At 30.8% G+C, this 20,660-nt stretch overlaps 2 protein-coding genes and 1 pseudogene across 2 annotated transcripts; 2 read left to right on the forward strand and 1 right to left on the reverse strand.

The window, feature by feature from the left end:
• Positions 1-3,206: 3,206 nt before the first annotated feature.
• LOC108474762 (transcription factor BHLH089) lies at positions 3,207-5,940 on the forward strand. Its single transcript, XM_017776774.2, has 6 exons — positions 3,207-3,865; positions 4,026-4,223; positions 4,460-4,525; positions 4,867-4,935; positions 5,036-5,107; positions 5,409-5,940. Exons 1-6 carry the CDS (start codon positions 3,647-3,649, stop codon positions 5,529-5,531), a joined length of 747 nt encoding a protein of 248 aa, XP_017632263.1. The 5' UTR covers positions 3,207-3,646; the 3' UTR covers positions 5,532-5,940.
• A 3,843-nt stretch (positions 5,941-9,783) lies between these two features.
• Positions 9,784-18,323, reverse strand: LOC108474849 (disease resistance protein RPV1-like). The gene is made up of 5 exons (XM_017776877.2): positions 17,638-18,323; positions 13,038-14,160; positions 12,672-12,962; positions 11,002-12,573; positions 9,784-10,701 (listed from the first exon to the last, which is right to left on the reverse strand). Exons 1-5 carry the CDS (start codon positions 18,171-18,173, stop codon positions 10,054-10,056), a joined length of 4,170 nt encoding a protein of 1,389 aa, XP_017632366.2. The 5' UTR covers positions 18,174-18,323; the 3' UTR covers positions 9,784-10,053.
• Positions 18,324-18,927: 604 nt separating this feature from the next.
• LOC128290341 (GDP-fucose transporter 1-like) lies at positions 18,928-19,567 on the forward strand (annotated as a pseudogene).
• The last annotated feature ends 1,093 nt before the right edge of the window (positions 19,568-20,660 follow it).

Genomic DNA, 20,660 nt, shown 5'->3' on the forward strand with positions numbered 1-20,660 from the left:
AAATTCCAATAGAATTAGAATTCCACCATCGTTTTCTCTTATTTTCCTAATTAGATTTTCATATTACCCCTTTTCAAATCCTAATAGAATTTTCTTCATCTTTTTATTTATTCTCTTTTTATTTTCTTCCCCTTCCTTTACATTATATTTTTCATCTTTTTGCTGTTGAATAGTTTTTTTTTTCGTATCAAATCAATCCTTGATTAAATCATTTTCTACCGGTTGTTGAATTCATCGTCGATAGCATCCATATTTTTATCAAAGTTTGGTAAGTGTATTCGTTTCGATAAATAGAACTTGTAAACTCCGCAATAGCATTGATCCACGTTAATCTTTCAATTCAATTACCCGATCTTTTCCGGTTCTTAACAAATCTTTTGATAATCTTGATAAATCTTGGAAGCAATCGTTAACTCATGTATAAATGTCATTTGAATGACTTGATTTAGGTGAATCGGATCAAAATCGAGTGTGAGGAACGTCGATCGGTCTCCTGGTGAAAGGTGTGTTGAAATTATATAAATAAATTATTTATCATAAAATATTATAAATATGATAAATATAAAATATTTAAATAGTAATTTAATTATATTGAATTTATTTAGATATCATAATTATCAACTTATTGTTTAATTCATAACACAACTTATTTAAAACGAGCGAGTTGGGGCAAATCATACCTTGGAGTAGGGCCCCATGGGTGTGTTGAAATTATATAATTAACTTATTTATCATAAAATATTATAAATATCATAAATATAAAATATTTAAATAATAATTTAATTATATTGAATTTATTTAGATATAATAATTATCAACTTATTGTTTAATTCATAACACAATAATATAAAATTATAAATATATGATATTTAATTGATAATGTACTTATTAAAATTAAGGGTAAACTATCAAAATAATCACTTTTGTTTACCTCATATTACATTTTAGTCACTTATGTTTGAAATATTATGTTTTAGCTACTTATGTTATCACGTTGTAACATTTTAGTCACTGAGCCATTAATTGTCATTAACGGTGTAACAGTAAGCTGATGTGACACATTTAATCATTATTTCAAACAAAAAATTTAGGTTAAATTATACAATCGGTCCTGATATTTTTTCGTTTTAAGCAATTTAATTTTTTTCTTTTATGTTCTTTTAACTTTTCCTTTTTTTTTCTTTATTTTCCATTCTCTTTTACTTCTCCCTTTGTTTTCCTCCCTTCTCCATTTATTTTAACGTAAATTTTCTATGTTTTCCATTTGTTAAAGCTAATTGCTATACTTTTATTTTTTTTGAACAATTTAAATTTTTTTCGAGCTAGGCGAGCTTGTGGATTATTTTTAACAAATGAAAAATATAGACAACTACGTTAAAATAAATGAAGGAAGGAGGAAAACAGAGGGAGAAGCAGAAGAGAATGAAAAATAAAGAAAAAAAAGTTAAAAGAACATAAAACAAAAAATTAAATTGCTTAAAATGAAAAAAAATATAGGGACTAATTATAAAATTTAACCTAAAATTTTCGTTTGAAATGATGATTTAACGTGCGACGTCAGCTTACTGTTACACCGTTAAAAGCAATTGACGGCTAAGTGACTAAGATATTACAAAACTATAACATAAGTGACTAAAACGTAAACAAAAGTAACTATTTTAAAAGTTTACCCTAAAATTAATTTAAGTGTAAAATGATGGCTATCAACATTTAAATATCTCAACAATTATCATTTATGAAGTGTATTTAAATCTTATTTACATGGAAATTATCCCAACAAGATTTTTTGATGAATTAACTTTATTTTTAAATGAAAATTATCTTAACAATTATTTCTTAATGAGACAAAATAAACAAATTTGAAATAAAATTGATAAGTTTAGAGATTTAAAATAATAATTAATGAGATAAATATTGGTTTAAATTTCTGAAAATTAAAGTTTGAATCAATTATAAATACTTTAACATACTCTTATTCATAATTTTTAACCTTGACAGAATTTTTTATGTTTTTTTACGACACATGAAAAAATACTTTTGACTTTTCAAAAACAAGAAATGGAAAGTTTTTTATTTTTATTTTTAATGTTCAAAGTTTAGAGGGGTCTTCCCTAAATTCAATGGGTTAAAAGTTACATAGGACGATAAGAGATGATGTTTAAGAGTTGTGCAACTATTGAACCGGTGGTAGTGAAAATTCGGCCAAAGAAAGTTTGAACTCTTGGGGGCTTTATTTAAACTATTTCGAGGTAAACAGAAAAATTGTAAGGGAAAAAGGAAAAGGAATCTATGGGTAGTATCTTTTGCTGGAGTTACCAACCAAAATAGGAATTGATAGTTGAAGGCTTGGAAAATGAGAAGAACCGTAAATAACTTCAATGATGATTTATGTTTCTAGATATTTTGAGTATTCCACGACACCAATCTTACTCGGCCTTCTTTACTTCATAACAATCCAACAATAACGAGGTGAACTTACACACACATATATATATGCGTCATGTTACATATATTTAGTATTCTTAATGTGGTTAATATTATATGATATTGTGTTGATACTAAATTTAATTTTTTTTCAGATAAGTATGATAACTATTGTCTTTTCCTCAAAAAAAAAAAAAGCATTTATTATACTAAAATTAGCATGCAAAATTTTCACGATTTTGATAAATTGATTTAAATTTTAAAAATATAGAATTTTATTAAAATTTTAAAAATATAAATAATAATAATATTTGTAGTTAATAACATAAGTATAAAATTATATCTTTGATCTTAATTTATATATCTCATAATATAATTTTACACAAAACTTAAAAATTGAATATAATTCCTCCTCTTTTGTATTATAAAATTTTAATCATAATTTTTCTAATCGTCTTGCAAAATTTGTACAAAAACTTAACAAATAAATATATCATATTTTAATAAATACACATACCTTTTATTATCATTATATATATATATATATATATTTATTAAAATTTTAAATATAAACAATTTAACATATTTTTAATATTTATATTATAATATATTTAATTTATTATGGTATAATATATAAAAATAATATGGTTGAAATTTGGTTATTTTAAATCATTTCAAAACACAAGAACAGTTAAAATTGAGATTTTATTTCTTCATTAAATGAATCTACTTTTATAGTTGAGAAGCTAATTTAGGGTTATTGTTTAAAAAGAAAGAAAACTGGAAGGGAAATGGCGATGAGTAGGTACTTAATACCTAAACACGGCAATGACAAGAAAATAAATAGCTAAAGATTCCCAAAATTCATACTCATAAACTTTCTAACAAATTGACACTTAATCATTGTTTTTCTAATCATTAATCACATCAGCTTAATTTCCCAATTACTACTAATCAAGTGATGCGGTGGATTTAAAAGTGGAATCGGATGGTGGAGAAGCGAAGGAGAGAGAGAGATAAGGGGTTGTGGAAGCATAAAAAAGAATCCTCCCTGTAAACCTCACTGGAAGTTACTTAAGTTCGCAACTCTCGAGGTCTCTTTCTAAACCATCATAGATACACAGTTCGGTAATGAGATCAAACACATTAGAGACAACAAGCAATAAAACCCATCATCTTTCTTCGCTAATAATTTAAGCAAACTTTATCTTTTTGCTGGGTGATGGATCCACCAGCTATGATGAGCGATGGGGGGTACAATCTAGCAGAGATCTGGCAGTATCCCGTGAGTGAATCTGGGTTAAGGAGGGGTCAGTTTGGGAATGTGCCGCCGCCTCATTACGACCACCCCAATCCAGAGGTATCGGGTGGTATGAGGAGAAGGCGTGATGGAGAAGATGAGGCAGCTAAGGTTGTCTCCACCAGTAGTGGCAATGGCGTGGTATTCATTTTCATTTTACTTCTTTCATTAATTGGATTTTGTGATCCTCACTTGCACTATTTCAGATGGGCACCTTTTTATTTTGCTTGACATTTATCTTTCAAGTATTGAAAGGAAATGATTGGAATTAATAGGGCAGTTTTTTTAATAATTTGGGCAGAGTTTTGGTGATGGAAAGAGACTTAAAGCATCAGGATGCAGAGAGGAGAATGATGATTCTAAAGTTGAAGCAGCAGAACCCAGTTCAGGCAAGCCAGTGGAACAAAAAGCTAAACCACCAGAGCCACCTAAACAAGACTACATCCATGTGCGAGCTAGAAGGGGTCAAGCTACTGATAGTCACAGTTTAGCAGAAAGGGTAACTTGCTTTATGATTGTTGAAATCCTTGCAATGTATAAAAACCGAAATTTGATACAAAGGACATGTCTTTGATTGTGAAACTTATATATCTAACCCTTTAATATTTTGTTATCGCCTACTATTTTTTACCATCATTATGCAGTTTTTGGCGTTTTGGTTGAACAAAATTCATAGAATCTGACGTACATGAAGATTTGAATATGTTTCACTGATCCGAATAGTTTGATGGACAGGCGAGGAGAGAAAAGATTAGTGAAAGAATGAAAATTCTTCAGGATCTGGTCCCTGGTTGCAATAAGGTATATAGCAATGAAAATTTTGTAAACTGTCTTGCTACCAACTCTATATTTGTTTATTCAATGTTTTGTGTATAAGAAAAACTAGTCCCTGGTTGCAATAAGTTATATAGCAATGAAAATTTTTGTAAACTGTGTCTTGCTACCAACTCTATGTTTGTTTATTCAATGTTTTGTGTATAAGAAAAACTAGTCCCTGGTTTGCTGTACCTGTCTCTGCTTATTGGTAAATTGATAACTTATGTGGTGACATGGTCGATGACTGAAACCATATCGAAATTTCTCTTCAGTTTGCCTGAGCATGGCATATTTACGTCACATACTAAGTCGTTTATTGGACTCAGGTCATTGGCAAGGCTCTTGTTCTTGATGAGATAATCAATTACATTCAGTCACTACAGCGTCAGGTTGAGGTGTGTGTATCCTTCTGCTTATCTATCATTGTATTTATTTTACATTTTGCCCCCAGTAATCTCGAACTTTTATTCTGAAATATTATTACTGCTGTTGCAGTTCTTGTCAATGAAGCTTGAAGCAGTTAATTCAAGAATGAATCCTACCATTGAAGTATTTCCTCTTAAAGATGTTAGTATTTAACCTGTTGTTGACTTTGTTGTTTTATTTAATTACTTCAATTTATTTTCTAGTTGCTAGCATATACACATGCTTTCTATGTTGAAGTTTCAGTTGTCTAAAGTTAGATGCTCGTAAGTCATGTCAAACTAGCTTAGGTAGTCCCTGAACTGCTTTGTGTCGAATGAAATAATTCTATTCAACAGCAGAATTGACCATGTTAGGGGGAAAAACTTTAGCATGTTTCATCGAAGAGATTCTTTCCTTTTTCCCCAGACTTACATCTGCTGTAACAATTGCTTTGTCATTTCAGTATGGCCAACAAACGTTTGATGCTACTGGAATGGCATTTGGTCCACAAGCAACGAGGGAATACAGTCGCGGTGCATCACCAGAGTGGTTGCATATTCGTGGTGGTTTCGAAAGAACAACATAATCTCAACAGTTCATTGTCAATCAGCAATAAGAACATTAATTTCCCAATGAATCCTCTCTTTCAGTCATACCCAAAGAAGCATATTGCATCCTGGTAAAACCAGCGAGACACTCTATTTTCATTCTCAACATGAGGCATTGAGCTCTAAAAGAATGCTAAAGTCAGTACCTGAACATTTTGATTGTTGTGTTTGGGAGAATGTGTTCTTTTTCTTCATATATGAAATGTCGGCCTTGTCTGTACTAATACCTGAACAGAATCTCCTAGACTGATTTATTGTTGGGTGTACAAGAAAGTTGCTTGTTCAGAATTACTGTCTAATGCTTACATGTTGAATCAACTTTGTTTTAGTGTCTTGTTAGTTAAAAAGTTGAAATTGTGATAAATAAATAAAGCCAGTTTGCTGTTATCTTTTATTTTCCCTGAGCTAGTAACAGTTATAATCCTAAACAACAAATTACATCATGAGTTTCTGCATTTTCTCAGTATCTTTTTCCTACTTCATACTATTGATGGGTATTGGTTTAAGGGAAAACTAGTATGATTGTCATATTTTTATTTTCCAAGAGAAAAAAGTGGCACATTCTAACGACTGAAACCCTTTACTTCCTGCAACCAAGGATGCAGATTTAGATATCCGATTTCAAATTTATTGATTATAAAAAAAACAATATTTTAATTCAATGATGTTCTAACCATCTATATATATATATATATATTTTAAACTTAGATTATAATTTACAAAAATTAATAAATAATTTTTAATAAGATAATAAAAATATTCTACCAAATTAAATATAATTAAAATGATGTTTGAACATCACAAATTTACGAACCAAAATCCAAACAGTTTTTTTTTCCAATCCTCAACATTGACCGCTAGATCGACTTGGATCTAAAGGTATGTTCTTTTACTCATTGATAGGTACTGATCCATCATATCGATCATCGAATCGTCGCTTGGAGCTCTTTGACTGGACTTAGAAAAAACTTAACAACCCAATGACTTTAATAAAAAATTTTCGAATAGTTCAGTGACTATTTTGTAACTTTTTGAAGTTAAGTGACTAAAATGTAAATTTACTAATAGTTTGACTGAAGATTAGTTGGATCGTAATTCCTCTTATATATGGGAGGAAGTGAGGCACTTAAACGGGACACCCAAAGTTTCTTCTTCTTCTTCTTTTCTTTTTCAGTTTTAGATTGGGTAATCTACAAAAATAGTCACTTTTGTTTGCTTCAGGTTACATTTTAGTCACTTATGTTATTATTTTGTTACGCAGTGATCACTCTACAGTTAAGTTCCGTTATCTCTCTAACGGTAATAGTAGGTGGCAGTACAATTAGATTTTAGGTGCCAACTTAGATTTCTAAATGGGATGAAAATAAATTTTTAATTAAAAAAATTAAATTAATTAAAATTTCAAACCTAAACCTTAACCAAAAAAACTGTTCATATCATCTTTTTTAATTTTTCTTCTGTCTCTTATTTTTTTCAATGAGTTTTTTTTTTCATTTGACTGGAAAAACTATTATTAAGATCAAAATAGTTGAAATCACCAATAAGAAAGAATAATCTGGAATACCCACAAAGAGATTGTGAACATACAAGTTGATTCAGATGAGAAAAAATTTGATTGAGAAACCAATTATTCAAGAACTATGAAAGAACTAGAAAATATAATAATTAGGAACAAGAACAGTGAAAGTAACATCCCTTTTCTGAAAATTTTAAAATTAGCTTGAATGAAACATGTTTTTAGTTGCATTTTATGGGATGTCTATTGACGCAAAATAAAATACATGTTTACAAACAATTTCAAAAAGTAGAAGAAAATATCAAGAATTTTAATTTAGGGTTTTCATTAAACAATAAAAAAATCTAATCTTTTGTTTTTCAGTACTGAATAAAAGAGATAGAGGAATACAAAGAAGACAACATACCTGAACCTTCCATTGAATCCATCTTTATGAAGCAGTCAATTTGATTTCAACTATTTTGATCTTAATAATAGTTTTTCCAGTTAAATAAGAAAAAAAAAACCCATTGAAAAAAAGAAGAGATGGAAGAAAAATTAAAAAGATGATATGAACAGTTTTTTAGGTAAGGTTTAGGTTTAAAAAATTTAATTAATTAAAAATATATTTTTATCCCATTTAGAAATCCAAGTTGGCACTTAAAATCTAGTTGGACTGCCACGTAGGATTACCGTTAGAGAGATAACGGAACTTAACGGTAGAGTGATCACTTCGTAACAAAATAATAACATAAGTGACTAAAACGTAACATTTTAAACATAAGTGACTAAAATGTAACTTGAGGCAAACAAAAGTGACTATTTTTGTAGATTACCCGTTTTAGATTTGTTGTTGATTGCGTTTGGAATTCTAACAAAGAACACCTAACTTCTGGTTAAAACTAGTATTGAAAAATGATTTTCCATTCGAGCTTAAAAATTGAAATTTAAGTAATTTTAGTTTTTTGTGCTTTGAAGTAAAATTATCAAAATATTCTTATTTATATTAACTATTTAAAATGTATTCTAAACTTTAGATTAATTTATATTTTATGTATCATTAATTTATATTTAAAATTTATATTCAATGTATACTTATATTAAATTATTTAAATATAATTTAAATTAATTATTTTTACTTTTCATATCATATTTAAATCACAACACAAAACGCTTTAACAAACTACACTTTTCCACAACATTTATTAACTCCAATAGCAATTGATAATTGACCCTTAATCCTGAATCTTTTTTTGGTGAGAAAGATGTCACTCTCCTTTTAACTTGCTTTCGTGTTTTAGTTTCGATAAAAAATTCTTTTATTATTGGCTTTATTCACAAATTAGTCTCTAAATTGTATCCGTTTTTCTATATTAGTACTTAAATTTTGTCTCATTTTGATACTTATACTTTGCACCGTTATTCATTTTGGTGTCTAAAAACTAATGACATTAAGAAATATGGCCAATCAGAACGTGCCATGTCATTGATAACATGGTAGGTTAATCAGTGACGTGGCAAATTGATCAATGATATGGCAAGTTGACTTGGTGTTCACCAACATTGACCAGTAAAAAAATAATTAAAGAAACTTGTAAAAATGATAAGAATATTAAAATATTGTAAACATTCCTTAAAAGTTATTAATTTCCATGTTGATAATAATTTCTTCTAATTAATTCCCTAAACGAAGAAAATGCAGTGAAAGAAGGGATTGGGTTTAGATGTATCACAAACCACAATCTATACTTATAATATTAATGAAACAGAGTGTATTGTACATGTTTGCAAAAATATTTCATTGCAAGTAATTTTATCAATATGGAAACTAAAAGGAGGGAATATCCCTGCAAATTATTCATTTTAACCATTTTTACAATTTTAAAGATTTTTTTACAATACTTTAATATTTTTAAATAATTTATATTTATGTTCATCTATTTATAAATAATTTTTACAAGTTATTTTCATTTTAAATATTTCTTTTATACTTTTAAAATACTTTTTAATAATTTTTCACATATCAATTGCTTGTCAACCTAAGTCAAAGAGGGTCAAAGATTGGTCAATGCTCGGTCAATATAGACCAACGTGAGTCAATGTTGGTCAATACCAAGTCAACTTGATCAATATGCCATGTCATCAATGATGTGACACATTTTGATTGATATTTTTTTTAAATCATTAACTTTTTAAATATCAAAACGAGTATGATGCAAAACTCATATTAAATTAAGATAAAAAAATTTGAAGTATTAATGTGGAAAAACAAGTATAGCTTAAGGGTTAAATTGTGAATAAAGCCTTTATTATTTCCTTAGTTAATCTTTTGTTATGCATAGTTAGGAAATTAATCTAACTTAGGGGGTAAATCGAGCTCGTTATAAGATTCAAGTTCATGTTTTAGTTTTCTTGCTTTGTTATTTATTCATTCTTTGATTTATGAGATAGATGAAAATCGTCTCTTAAGTAGTATTTTTTTTTTATTTTGATTCAAGAAGGCCCCTTATCTAATATTTAAATTAATACATAGTTAACAAAGATAGATTGATCCGTAATTGTCCTTTTATTCTAATCACAAGAACAAGTTAATATAGTTCGAGCGAAAAAACAATTAAGTTATGATATAAGATTAAAGTTGTTATTTTAAAACGTGAATATGCCCATAACCATATGGGTTATTGAATATATCGACTCTAATTTATCAAATCTTCATGGGATTCGACACCGTCAGCTGGTAAAATTCTAAAAAAATATATTAACTATTCTTTAATTATATATCTTTCATAATCATTTAACCTTTTTACTACAACTCCCTTAACTATTATCACTATATTTGGTTATTTACATCCAAATTACATTTATTTCACTATTAATTTTAATCACAATCACCACCTCGTCTTTAAACTCACTAATATTATTTCATTATCCATCCAAATGGATCCTAAGAATGTATACTGTGTTCAACTTGAGTGAAGAAATCGGCATACACGCCTTGAGATCTCTCATGATTTTACGCTTAACCTCCCGCACCAATTGCAGCACGAGTTGATTGGGCGACGTTTTTTTTTCTTACCTGGGAGTTGAAGCTCTTCTTTTATTTCATGGCTGCAGTTGGATTGGTGAACAACTCCATCATTTTCTTCAAGAGAGCTGAAAAACTTGGCTAATTTTTCTGATACAGACTGCTGGTTCTCATCCAGTGAATCTTCATCGCCACCATAATCATCATCGTTTTCATAAACTAGAAAAATCCCAGCTTTCTTCAGCTCGACGCCCTTTACGTAGGGCGGGTTTCGCCTGGTCACTTTAATCTTAAAACCATCCTTCAACATGGAAACCAAGGGACGATATGCGGGATATCGACACAAGTGAACATTGTCTTGGTTGGTTCTAGGTACCCCAATTAAGTTCAATGCAGTGGTCATTATTGCCTCCTCGCCATTGAAAATCTGTGCCTGAATGTCCGGCACGGCAGGCACCTGGTATCTCAGTTCATCTGGATTATCATGGTTAATGGAAACAACAACCGCGATTATCACCCCAGTGAGATCAAGGATTTTGTGGCTTGAAAAGGTAACCATATCTTGTGTAAACCAATCTGGGATTCTACTTCCAGGCATGCTTAGATTTCTCAGATTCTTGAGATAAACCTGCAAAATTAGTTGCATCAATATTCAAAAGCTCCATCCCAAACGTGATTTATTTGCTAATTATTATTTGAATAAAACTCACTAAAAAATATTATATATAATATCTATTTATACCATATTTAAGTTCTTCACAAAATTGGAAAAATATTATCTTGAAACTTGAATCTAAACATTAAGGTGAGATGATAAAATATACTACATGGAAAGATTATAAAAAGATGTTTTGTCATTATAAATATACCAAGATTTATAAACTGAAGGCGCATTAAATATAAACTTTCTAAAAGAAAGAAAACTAACCTTAGAGAGTCTTTTCTTTGCTGCTGAAGCGCAGGTACTGCAGTTACTCATGTACAATTCTCTCAAGGACGTTAAGGACTCAAGGCCTGGCAAATCTACCAATTTCTCACAGTTTGTAAGGTTTAATTCTTGTAAGCCTTTTATATTGGAAAGATCAGATAATGTCGCCAATGATATACAGTTTGCAAGATTCAACTTCTCCAAACTAGAGGGAAGTGGAGGCAGGGACTGAAGCTTTTCACATTTGGGCAGCTTGAGATCTCTTAGAAGTGAAAGTCCCCTTAGACTTGATGGTAGTTTATAAAAATCATTGCTACCCAAATCCAGAATCTCTATTGCTGCCAGCTTCTCAAAATCATCTGGGATTTCACCACATATTCTCCAGGCCCGAGCATCAAGTTCTTGCAGTGATGAGAGATTCGAGAAAGATGCTGGCAACGCTACAAATGATGAATTTGGTTGCTCTTGCTTGTTGGGATCCTTTCTCATGTTCAGCACCATCAAACATGTGAGCATGCCAAAGCTTTCTGGTAATTCTGTCACAGCAGTTTCCTTCATATACAAATGATGCAATGACTTCAAATTTCCCATTGAGGATGGAAGTTTATGAAGCTTTCTACACTCGTTCAATCTTAACGTGATGAGATTTTCCAACATCCCAAAAGACTCTGGCAACTCAGTAATACTGGCCTTGAATATGTTGATAAAAGTGAGAGCAAACAAGCCCCCGGTTGAATCTGGCAGAGATTCAAGTGAAGTGCAATTCCTTATCACAAGCTTCTCAAGTAATCTCAAATCACCAATCTGACTTGGGAGACCCGTAATTGATGTGCCTTCTATATCAAGTTCCACTGAAGAAACCAGTCCTCGAATTGAGTCTGGCAATTTCCTCATCTGTATGCCTCCAACATACAAGCACTTGAGATATGATAAAGAGCCGATAGAATTTGGCAACTCTGTGATTGCTTTACCCTCTATGAGCAACTCTTTCAATAAGTTGAGATTGCCAACAGTATCAGGAATTGCAGTCAATGATTCGCAAGATATTAAACTTAATCTCTCCAGGTTCTCCAAAGATCCAAGAGAATCAGGCAATTCTTGTAATCCAGATCCATTAAGATGAAGTTCCTTGAGAGAAGCTAGCTTTCCTACACATCTTGGCAACTGTTTGATATGTATGCAACCATTTAGGCTCAGTTTTTCAAGTTTCTCGAGTCGGTAAATAGATTCTGGCAGCTTCTCGATGCCAGTTCGATTAACATATAGTTCTTTGAGTGACCTCATGCTGCCTATGTCCTCAGGTAATTCCTTGAAATTGGAGCAATCGGTGAGGACAAGGGTTTGAAGGTTTTTCATCCCCGAGACATCACTAGGAAATTCAACAAGGTTTAAACAGCCTGTCATATCCAAGTGGTGCAAGGAAATTAAAGTACCAACTGACTTGTCAATGTTTATCAGTTTTACACAATACGCGAGAACAATCTTTTGCAGGTTTTTGTGTCCTGATAAATCAGGAAGAGAAGCCAAATGAGGGCAACCACGCAGGTTTATGACCATTAAGTTTTCAGCAACCTGAAACAAACAAATATTGCTTATATATTTCCACAAACTAGCTAGTTACAAGCAGAAGAAAGTAGACAGTGTGTATATATATAACGAAATGTCATTACGTTGTTAGAGTAAGAGCTCCATAGCTGTTCGATTTTGCTTTCTGAGAGATCAAGGACAGCAAGCTTTTGAGGACAAAAATCAGCAGGAAGAGTTTTCAATGCACATCCTTGCCATTGAAGCCACTTGAGTTCATGCGGAACAAATTTAAACTTTCCTTCGAGTTTCACATGATTCACTTGAAGCAATCTTAGATTAACCATTGATTTAAATGGTTTTGTACAGACTACCGCCTGATTCCCATTCTCGACTTTCTTCATGTCCATCACAATACCCTCAATTCTTCTTGTTCCCTGTTGTCAATAGTATAACATAGTAACGTATCAACAGTATCAAATATGCAAAGACATTTCTTATATATGATATACCTTGTTATTTTGCAGGACAGTCATGATTTGGTTTCGATCCCAGAGCCTGCTGCGCATTCCAGGATCGTCGTTTTCATTTTGCACAATCTCTTTTCCCATGTCCCTAAGTTGATCATGCATCCAAAGAGCATCGCCCTCAGTGAACTTAATCAGAGATTTTTCCTCAAGAACTCGTAACCCTATTTCAGCTTTGAAACCACATCCTCTCAATACATCAATTATGTCCTCTCTCTTGGTATGCAAATTGAGAAAACAGCAGGCTAAATCTAGGAATATGCGTTGATTTTCTCTGTCTAGCGCATCGAAGCTTATCTTCAGCACATCTTGAAGCTCGTGTGGACGAACATCTCTCAACTTGTTCAAAGCATCTTCCCATTCTGTTACCTTCCTCCTGTCCAACAAAAACGAACCGAACACTTCCAAAGCCAAAGGTAAATTCCCAGTGAGAGCTACAAGTTGCCTGGACAATTTCTCAAACTCTTTTGTTGGTTTCTCTCTTCTGAGCGCATGATAGCTGAAAAGTTCTAGTGCTTGATCAAAATGCAATTCCCCGACCTCGTAAGTCCGATTTACATAACATTCATTTAAAACTCCTTTATTTCTTGTTGTAATAATGATCCGAATACTGCCATCAGTTTGCCATTTGCCTCTTGCACCTAGTCCTAGTGCATTCAGTTGGTTTTCTTGGTCGACATCATCCAGGACAATTAGAACCCTTTCTTCATGAATAATCTTTCTGATTCTCGAGGCATTAGCATCGACTTCATCGGCAGGAAGATGAAATTTACCAGTGGAACCGAAGAGATCACCAATGAGTTTGTTCTGGAGAGATACTAAACCGTCTTCTTGTTTTGAAAGTTCTCTGACATTTGAGATAAAGCTGCGCTGGTCAAAGTGTACGAGTATCTTGTTAAAGACAGCCTTGGCAAGGGTTGTCTTCCCAATCCCACCAATTCCATGAAGCCCCACAACATTAATGCCACTGGACTTCACGTCTAACAGATTTATTAGCTGTGTCACCCGCGTATCCAGTCCAACTGCGTAGGTTGCTACTTCCACAGGTGTATTATTCACATGTTGCAGAACTTCTCTCAGCAGAACCCGAATCAATTCCTTTTCATCACTGCAAACCAACATGAATGCACTGTAAAAGTTAGAACCTACTTGGTAAAGAAGAGTTGCATCAAACTATTGCAGCAATGAAAACTTGGAACATCTTAGATAAATGTGTCGAGCCTTTCTTTCTTTTTTTAAAAAATCTGGGGTTTCGATTTCTACTCTAATATACTTTACAGCTTCATAGGTATTCCAATTGCCAACCACTATCTTTCATTCAAGATAAAGTAAAGACATTCTCTTGAATAATGTTATTGGTTTAAAGATCACAATTAAAAATTTTTTTTGAATAGATACATTTAAAATATTAATTGAGTTTAGCTGATTGACTTTTAACTTGCTTAATAAGTTAGTATGATTCCTATTGAACGAGAATTTGAGTGTGCATAAACATATAAGAATGAGAAGTTTAGAAAAATATATTAAATCAATGTTAATGATAATTATTTGTTATATTTTTCTCTAATTATGTTTTTAATTATATTATTAATAAATATATTTTATTTATTATAAATTTAGAGAATAATTAGAGAAAATGAGCTTAAAGTATAATTTTGACAAGTTTTTGCGATTTGGACTTTTAATACAACGTAGTTTCAGTATTTTAGTCATAACTTGAGTTATAGACTTCCGTTTTGGATCCATAATAATTCGAAGAGCCTAAAAATCAAGAAGGTGCAAAAAACGATCTGAAAGTTTGATGTGAAAATTATCAAGAAAATCTATAAAAAATTTGATTTATGTATTCAATGGCACTTTTGTTTGGGAGACGGAAACATAACAACCCTTAATTTTATTTTGATTTTGTGTTTTATTGTCTTCATGGGTTGCTAAACTTTTCCTTTTTAGTCAAAGAATTATTTGAAGTTTGATTCTATAAAGTTTGTGAGTTCGAGTTATTCTTAATCTTTTCTTTATTCTTTGGTATTTGCATGTCTTCTAATTTAATTACAATTGTTCAAGTTTGTTAAATATTTTACCAGTATTTGATAGCTTAAAATGATTGCCTTATCAATTAGGTATTTAATCAATTGATTGATTTCTAATATTTGACACGAACTACATCTTTGTTTGTGTAATGTGAGCATGCAATCTAACTTAAATGAACCTTGATTGTATGTTTGTTGGTCAGAATTAGATCTTTTTTGTCCTCAATGCTATTGATAGATTAAATCCTAAACGATTGTTATAGGATTATTTGTCAATAAGGAAAATAATTAATGACGATTGTCTTGATTATCGAGAAGGTAAATAGAGATTAAGTTGCTAGACAATCGCCAGCAACTATAACAAATTTATTGAAAAGCATTGAAATCATTTTTATATCAATGATCAAACCCTTAAATGGAATGGAAATTATCTTATATTTTATTTTACTATTTCTTTTTACTTTATTTTAATTTTAGTTTTAATTTCAAATATCTTTATTTAGTTTTTATTTTACTTGTTTATTAAATAAATAAAATTATTACTGATCTTCGTAAATTCAACCTTACTCACAATTAACTATAAAGTTTCATTTATTTAAGTAAATTTTATTTTGTAGGTCTCAACAACCTATCAGCTAACAATTTAAGTTTTTGTTACCCTTTTCATATAATATTTATACTGTCATCATCTCAATTAATAAATTTATAAAAAAAAACCATCAAAACACTTATCCTCTTGAATTTAGTGTAAAGAATACCCACCTATCCCTTTTTTAAGTTTAAAATAAAAAAATGATTATATTCTTTTTATTATTTAGTTTTGTTCTATTTTTTCTGTCTATTTTAATTATAAAATAATGAAAAATTAATGGCATTAAGATATATTTTATTTTAAAAATTAAAATTTTAAATTTATATTTAAATCAGTTATATATTAATTTATTAAAATTTCATGTAAAATTACTTTATTTAGAAAATTTTAATGGAAAAGAAATTAACTAAAATATAAAAGTAAAAAAAATTCAATGTTAACATATAATTAAATTAAATTCAAGTTTTAAATATTTAACATACATCTGCATAAAATAATTTAAAAAGAAATAGAAAGTAAAAACAAAACAAAAGTAAAATATAATTATCATTGATATTAACTTTTAAAACTATTAAGTAGACCTATTCGAGAGTTAAGCTATCTACCTAAGTTTGAAGGTGCACTCGAAATTTGAAAAGAATTGGGACAAAAATATTAAACCTGAAAATGAGTTTGAGCAAAAAAAAAATTGTTTAAAATATAGGTCGAACTCAAGCTCTAATATTTAAAGCCAGAGTCTGACTCAACTCGACCCACCATTTTCAAGTTTATGTTAATGATATGTTATTTATTTTAGTTTAGTTTATGTATTAAATAAAATTTTCTTTTGATTTTCCAAGAGATCTACTGAAGCCAGTCCAGTTACAAATCATTCATGTTCTGTAAGCTTATTAAAGGGATAAACATTGGTCATAAGTATATTAAGTAATTTATATATCATATAAAAATTAAATATATTATACTATAATGTAAATGTTAAAAATTTTAAATCAGTATATGTTTAGATTTAATAAAAGGAATAAATATTGACAGTAAAAGATGACAAATATATATAATTACTAAATATTAAATAAAAATAATTATATTTTATTTAATAAAAAATATAGATAAGCTTAAATGGATTTAAATAGTCATTTATAAATATAAAAGGTTTTGAACAAAATTTAATGTTCATAATTCGAGACCAAAACCCAATGTTATAGGTTCAAATCCTACAGAGTGTGATTCCGCTCTTGTTAGGTCGAAAATTACACCAAACTAAAAAAATAAATAAATAGCAATTCGAATTTGACCTCTTTGGATAAAATTAAAATTAAAGAATTAAAGGGGTGAGTCAAAAAAGGTAAATTAATTAGTCAAAGATCCAACTAATCACCGGTTACGAATAATCCAACCAAAGTAATAGAAATTAGACCTAAGAAAATTCCAAATAGAAAAATTTCAATCTTTTTTAGGGTTAGAGTTAAGCAAGTATACATGATATTAATAGTTAATACCATGCATAGGTCGTTCCTGAATCCAACCAAACACCTTATACTAAATAAATTCATTTTATAATCATGCAATAAAATAAACAAAATTTTCTAATTTTGAAAATTATATGCTAAAATTTGCAATTAATTTAAAATCTAAATAACACACACTATCAATTTGTGTATATGAAAGCTAGTTAAGCGAATTAATTTGAAATATAGATTGTTAACTAAATAAAACCTAAAACAATCATTAACACTAAATTTAAATTCATCTTTGTCTGACCAAATTCAATAAAATTATTTAAAACCTAAGTTATTTATTTTAAAAAAATATTATAATTCTTCCCTCACTCGCATGGTAGTGTGATTTTTAATTTCTTAAATTTATATCAAAAGCCCTAATGTAATCTACTTAAATATTTAATTAAAATAATTGCAGAAACACGAGAGATTTGAGGTGATTAGTAGATAAAAGGGGAAAACCTTACCTTTTAACGAAACCAGCTAGGGAGCCAACTTTGGCCATGGCTTCCCTCCATCTGTTGGCCTGTTTTTCTCCGAATCTGTTTTCGTGGCTAAAGAAGGCTTCCTTAAAAGGTCCCATCTGTTTTCGAACATGAGAGGGGTCAACCCCATAGAACACAGGCAGAACCAGTCTACGGCACCGGCTATGGAACTCGCAGATCCTGGCCAATTCTTCAAGGCACCAATGGGAGGAAGCGTAATTTTCAGAGAGAATGACAACGAATGCAGCCGAGTCTTCGATGGCTTCCACCAAACTCGGTGCGATCTCGTCTCCACGTCTCAAAGCGTCATCATCTCGAAAGACTCGCAAGCCTTCTCTCACAAGCGAGCAGTACAGGGTGTTGGTGATGCCGTGACGAGTATCTTCGCCTCTGAAACTGAGGAACACGTCCCATCGGAGCCTGAAAGACGTCGGAGTTGTGGTTGAAACTACACCGGCGCTCTCCATTTTATTTCTTCTCTCTCTCCTCTTTAGCTTTTCGATCCCACTTATTAGCATAAATTACCTATGTCGGTGGGTGCAAAAAGAAGGTGGTCAGATTCATTTGAAGCAGCCATGAGAAGAAAAGTATTACATTCGCTCCCTGTACTGGTGACACTGACACTCAGAATACGAGGCTAAGTGAGGAACACGTTTCAGTGTCACCTAAAAATATTTTGGGTAATATCTAGTTTGATCACTCAAATTAAAAGATTTGTATTTTAGTCACTGCCTTAGAAAATTTTTTATTTTAGTGACCAACCGTTAACCCCATAATGGAAGTCTGACTTGGCACACCAAATCCACTATAATATACTTCTTTGACCAAGACAAACTTTTCCACCAATCAAAATTTCCTTTCACTTTTTTCATGGTCATATTTCATCGTTCTTCCCTAACCAGAGTCGTGGGACGTGGGGAAACAACCTCTGAAACACGCTGATTTTGATTATAGTGCACACCCTTTACGCCTCAATGGCCAACCCCATACCTTTCATCTCTCCATAAAACCTCGTTTCAGCCCTTCCCACAACCATTCATTTCGATCTCTGTTTCCATTGTATATCTCTTTTAATTTCATCATTATACTTTTAAAATTGTTTATTCGTTGATTTTTCTTGTCAAATCATATAACATTCTCTACTACCCACATCCTGTTATAGTTCCCATTAATGCATCTGCCATTGTCAATTTCGTTTAAAACCTGTTGTTTTTAACTTTAGGTGTTAGTTATTTTTTGAGAATAAATTTATAATCTTTCTGGATTACCAAAATGTCAATCATTAGATTTGAATCCACTCAAAAACTACAACGCTACAAGCAGTTTTGTAATTGGTTATGCATTTTGTTCAAGCTTACGTGCTGTTATAAACAAAGTTGAAATTACCAAATTCAATTACCCAGGTTTATTGACTGCATTACATTACTTAACTTTTGCTTTAGGGTGGGTTTTGGGCAAGTTTGGAATTTTACGTCATGAACCATGCCAATGTGGAGACTTTCATAGTGTTTAGATCTTTGACACCCCCTTTGGTTGCCTTGGCTTATACAACCTTTAGGAGGCAGCCTTGTCCTTCAAAGCTCACAGTTATGTCTCTTTTGATCATTTTGGGTGGTACTATTGAGTATGTAGCTAGTGATTCCGCTTTTACTTTGATTGCATATTATGGGCGTTTGCGTATTTGGCTACCATCGCTACTGAAACGGTTTACATTAAGCATATGGTGATGAACCTTGGGAGCACTTGGGGTTTTGTGTTGTACAATAACTTGTTCTTAATGATGGCATCTATATTTTGGGTTTTGACCGGAGAATACAATGAGGTTGTTTTCCCATGAAAGTTCTTATAACATGTTAAATTTGTATTGTTTTTTGTGTTTAAATTAGTTAATTCTTAATTGATCCTGTCAAATTTAAATTAGTAATTTTATATTTTAATCTTAACAGGAATACAATTTGAATGTTATAAGTAAAAAAAATGAGAAAAAAAATCAATTTGCAGCACAATGAATAAAGTGAGACCAAATAAAAAAACTTGGAAATAACTAAAGACTCATTATTTCTTTTGATTTTGTGAAAGCTAAAATTAGAAAATCTAATTTTATTTTTATTAAATTTTAATTATGTGTACTGGTTAGTCAAGTCAAATTTATATGTACATTAATAGGACATTTGTGGTAGCTTGAAAAGACATTTGATTTCACTTTAATTAAATAAGAATTATTCTTTTCCTTCCAAATTCAACTTACTTTCGTTTCCATTTCCTTGTTTTTGCAAAATTTGTTTAATATCTTTCCAAGTCCCTTCCCTTCTCAACTTCTATTATTTTCATTCAAATTCACTCCATAGCCAACCAAAGCATAATTAAATCCATGCTTCACTAAATTTTAATTTAGCTTTAGGTTGACATTCTTTTCGATCGGAAATCATAAGATACGTATCCGTACTAAAAATCCTTTCAATCGTTATTCATTATTTTCCTAAGTATTGAGATTGACAAATTCATCTCCTAAAATTAACTCGATTTTAAATCAAAAAGCAAGTTGGGTTGGAGTCATGTTTGCAGACAGTTGGAGAATTGAGTCGGCAGTGCTTTATTTGGATCTCTGAGAACAAATCAATGAAGAAGTGATTGGGTTTAAACAACTCGCGCGGTTGAGGCTGTTAATTCGAGTTGGGTTCTTCAGAACGCAAGGCTGCTGGAATCTTGAATCGAAAACGCGTGTATCTCGGTTAAATAATCGGTAAGGATTGATTTGCAGGTCGTACCGGGATCAACTATAAGATAAAGAATTGACGGTTATAATGTTCTTAATTGCTATAATCAGTTTATTGTTTGGAGGAGAAAATTAATTTTCGAGGATCGATTCAAAATCCAGAATCCACCGAGTCTAGGGCTAGGGCTAAAGCTTATTATCTATGTTTACAAAATCTGAATTTAATTCCCAATTTAATTTTATTTCCAATTTATTTAATTGTTTATTTATGTTATTTAAATTATTTAAT

This window comes from Gossypium arboreum, chromosome 3 (genome assembly GCF_025698485.1).
Source record: "Gossypium arboreum isolate Shixiya-1 chromosome 3, ASM2569848v2, whole genome shotgun sequence".
NCBI classification, from domain to species: Eukaryota; Viridiplantae; Streptophyta; class Magnoliopsida; order Malvales; family Malvaceae; genus Gossypium; species Gossypium arboreum.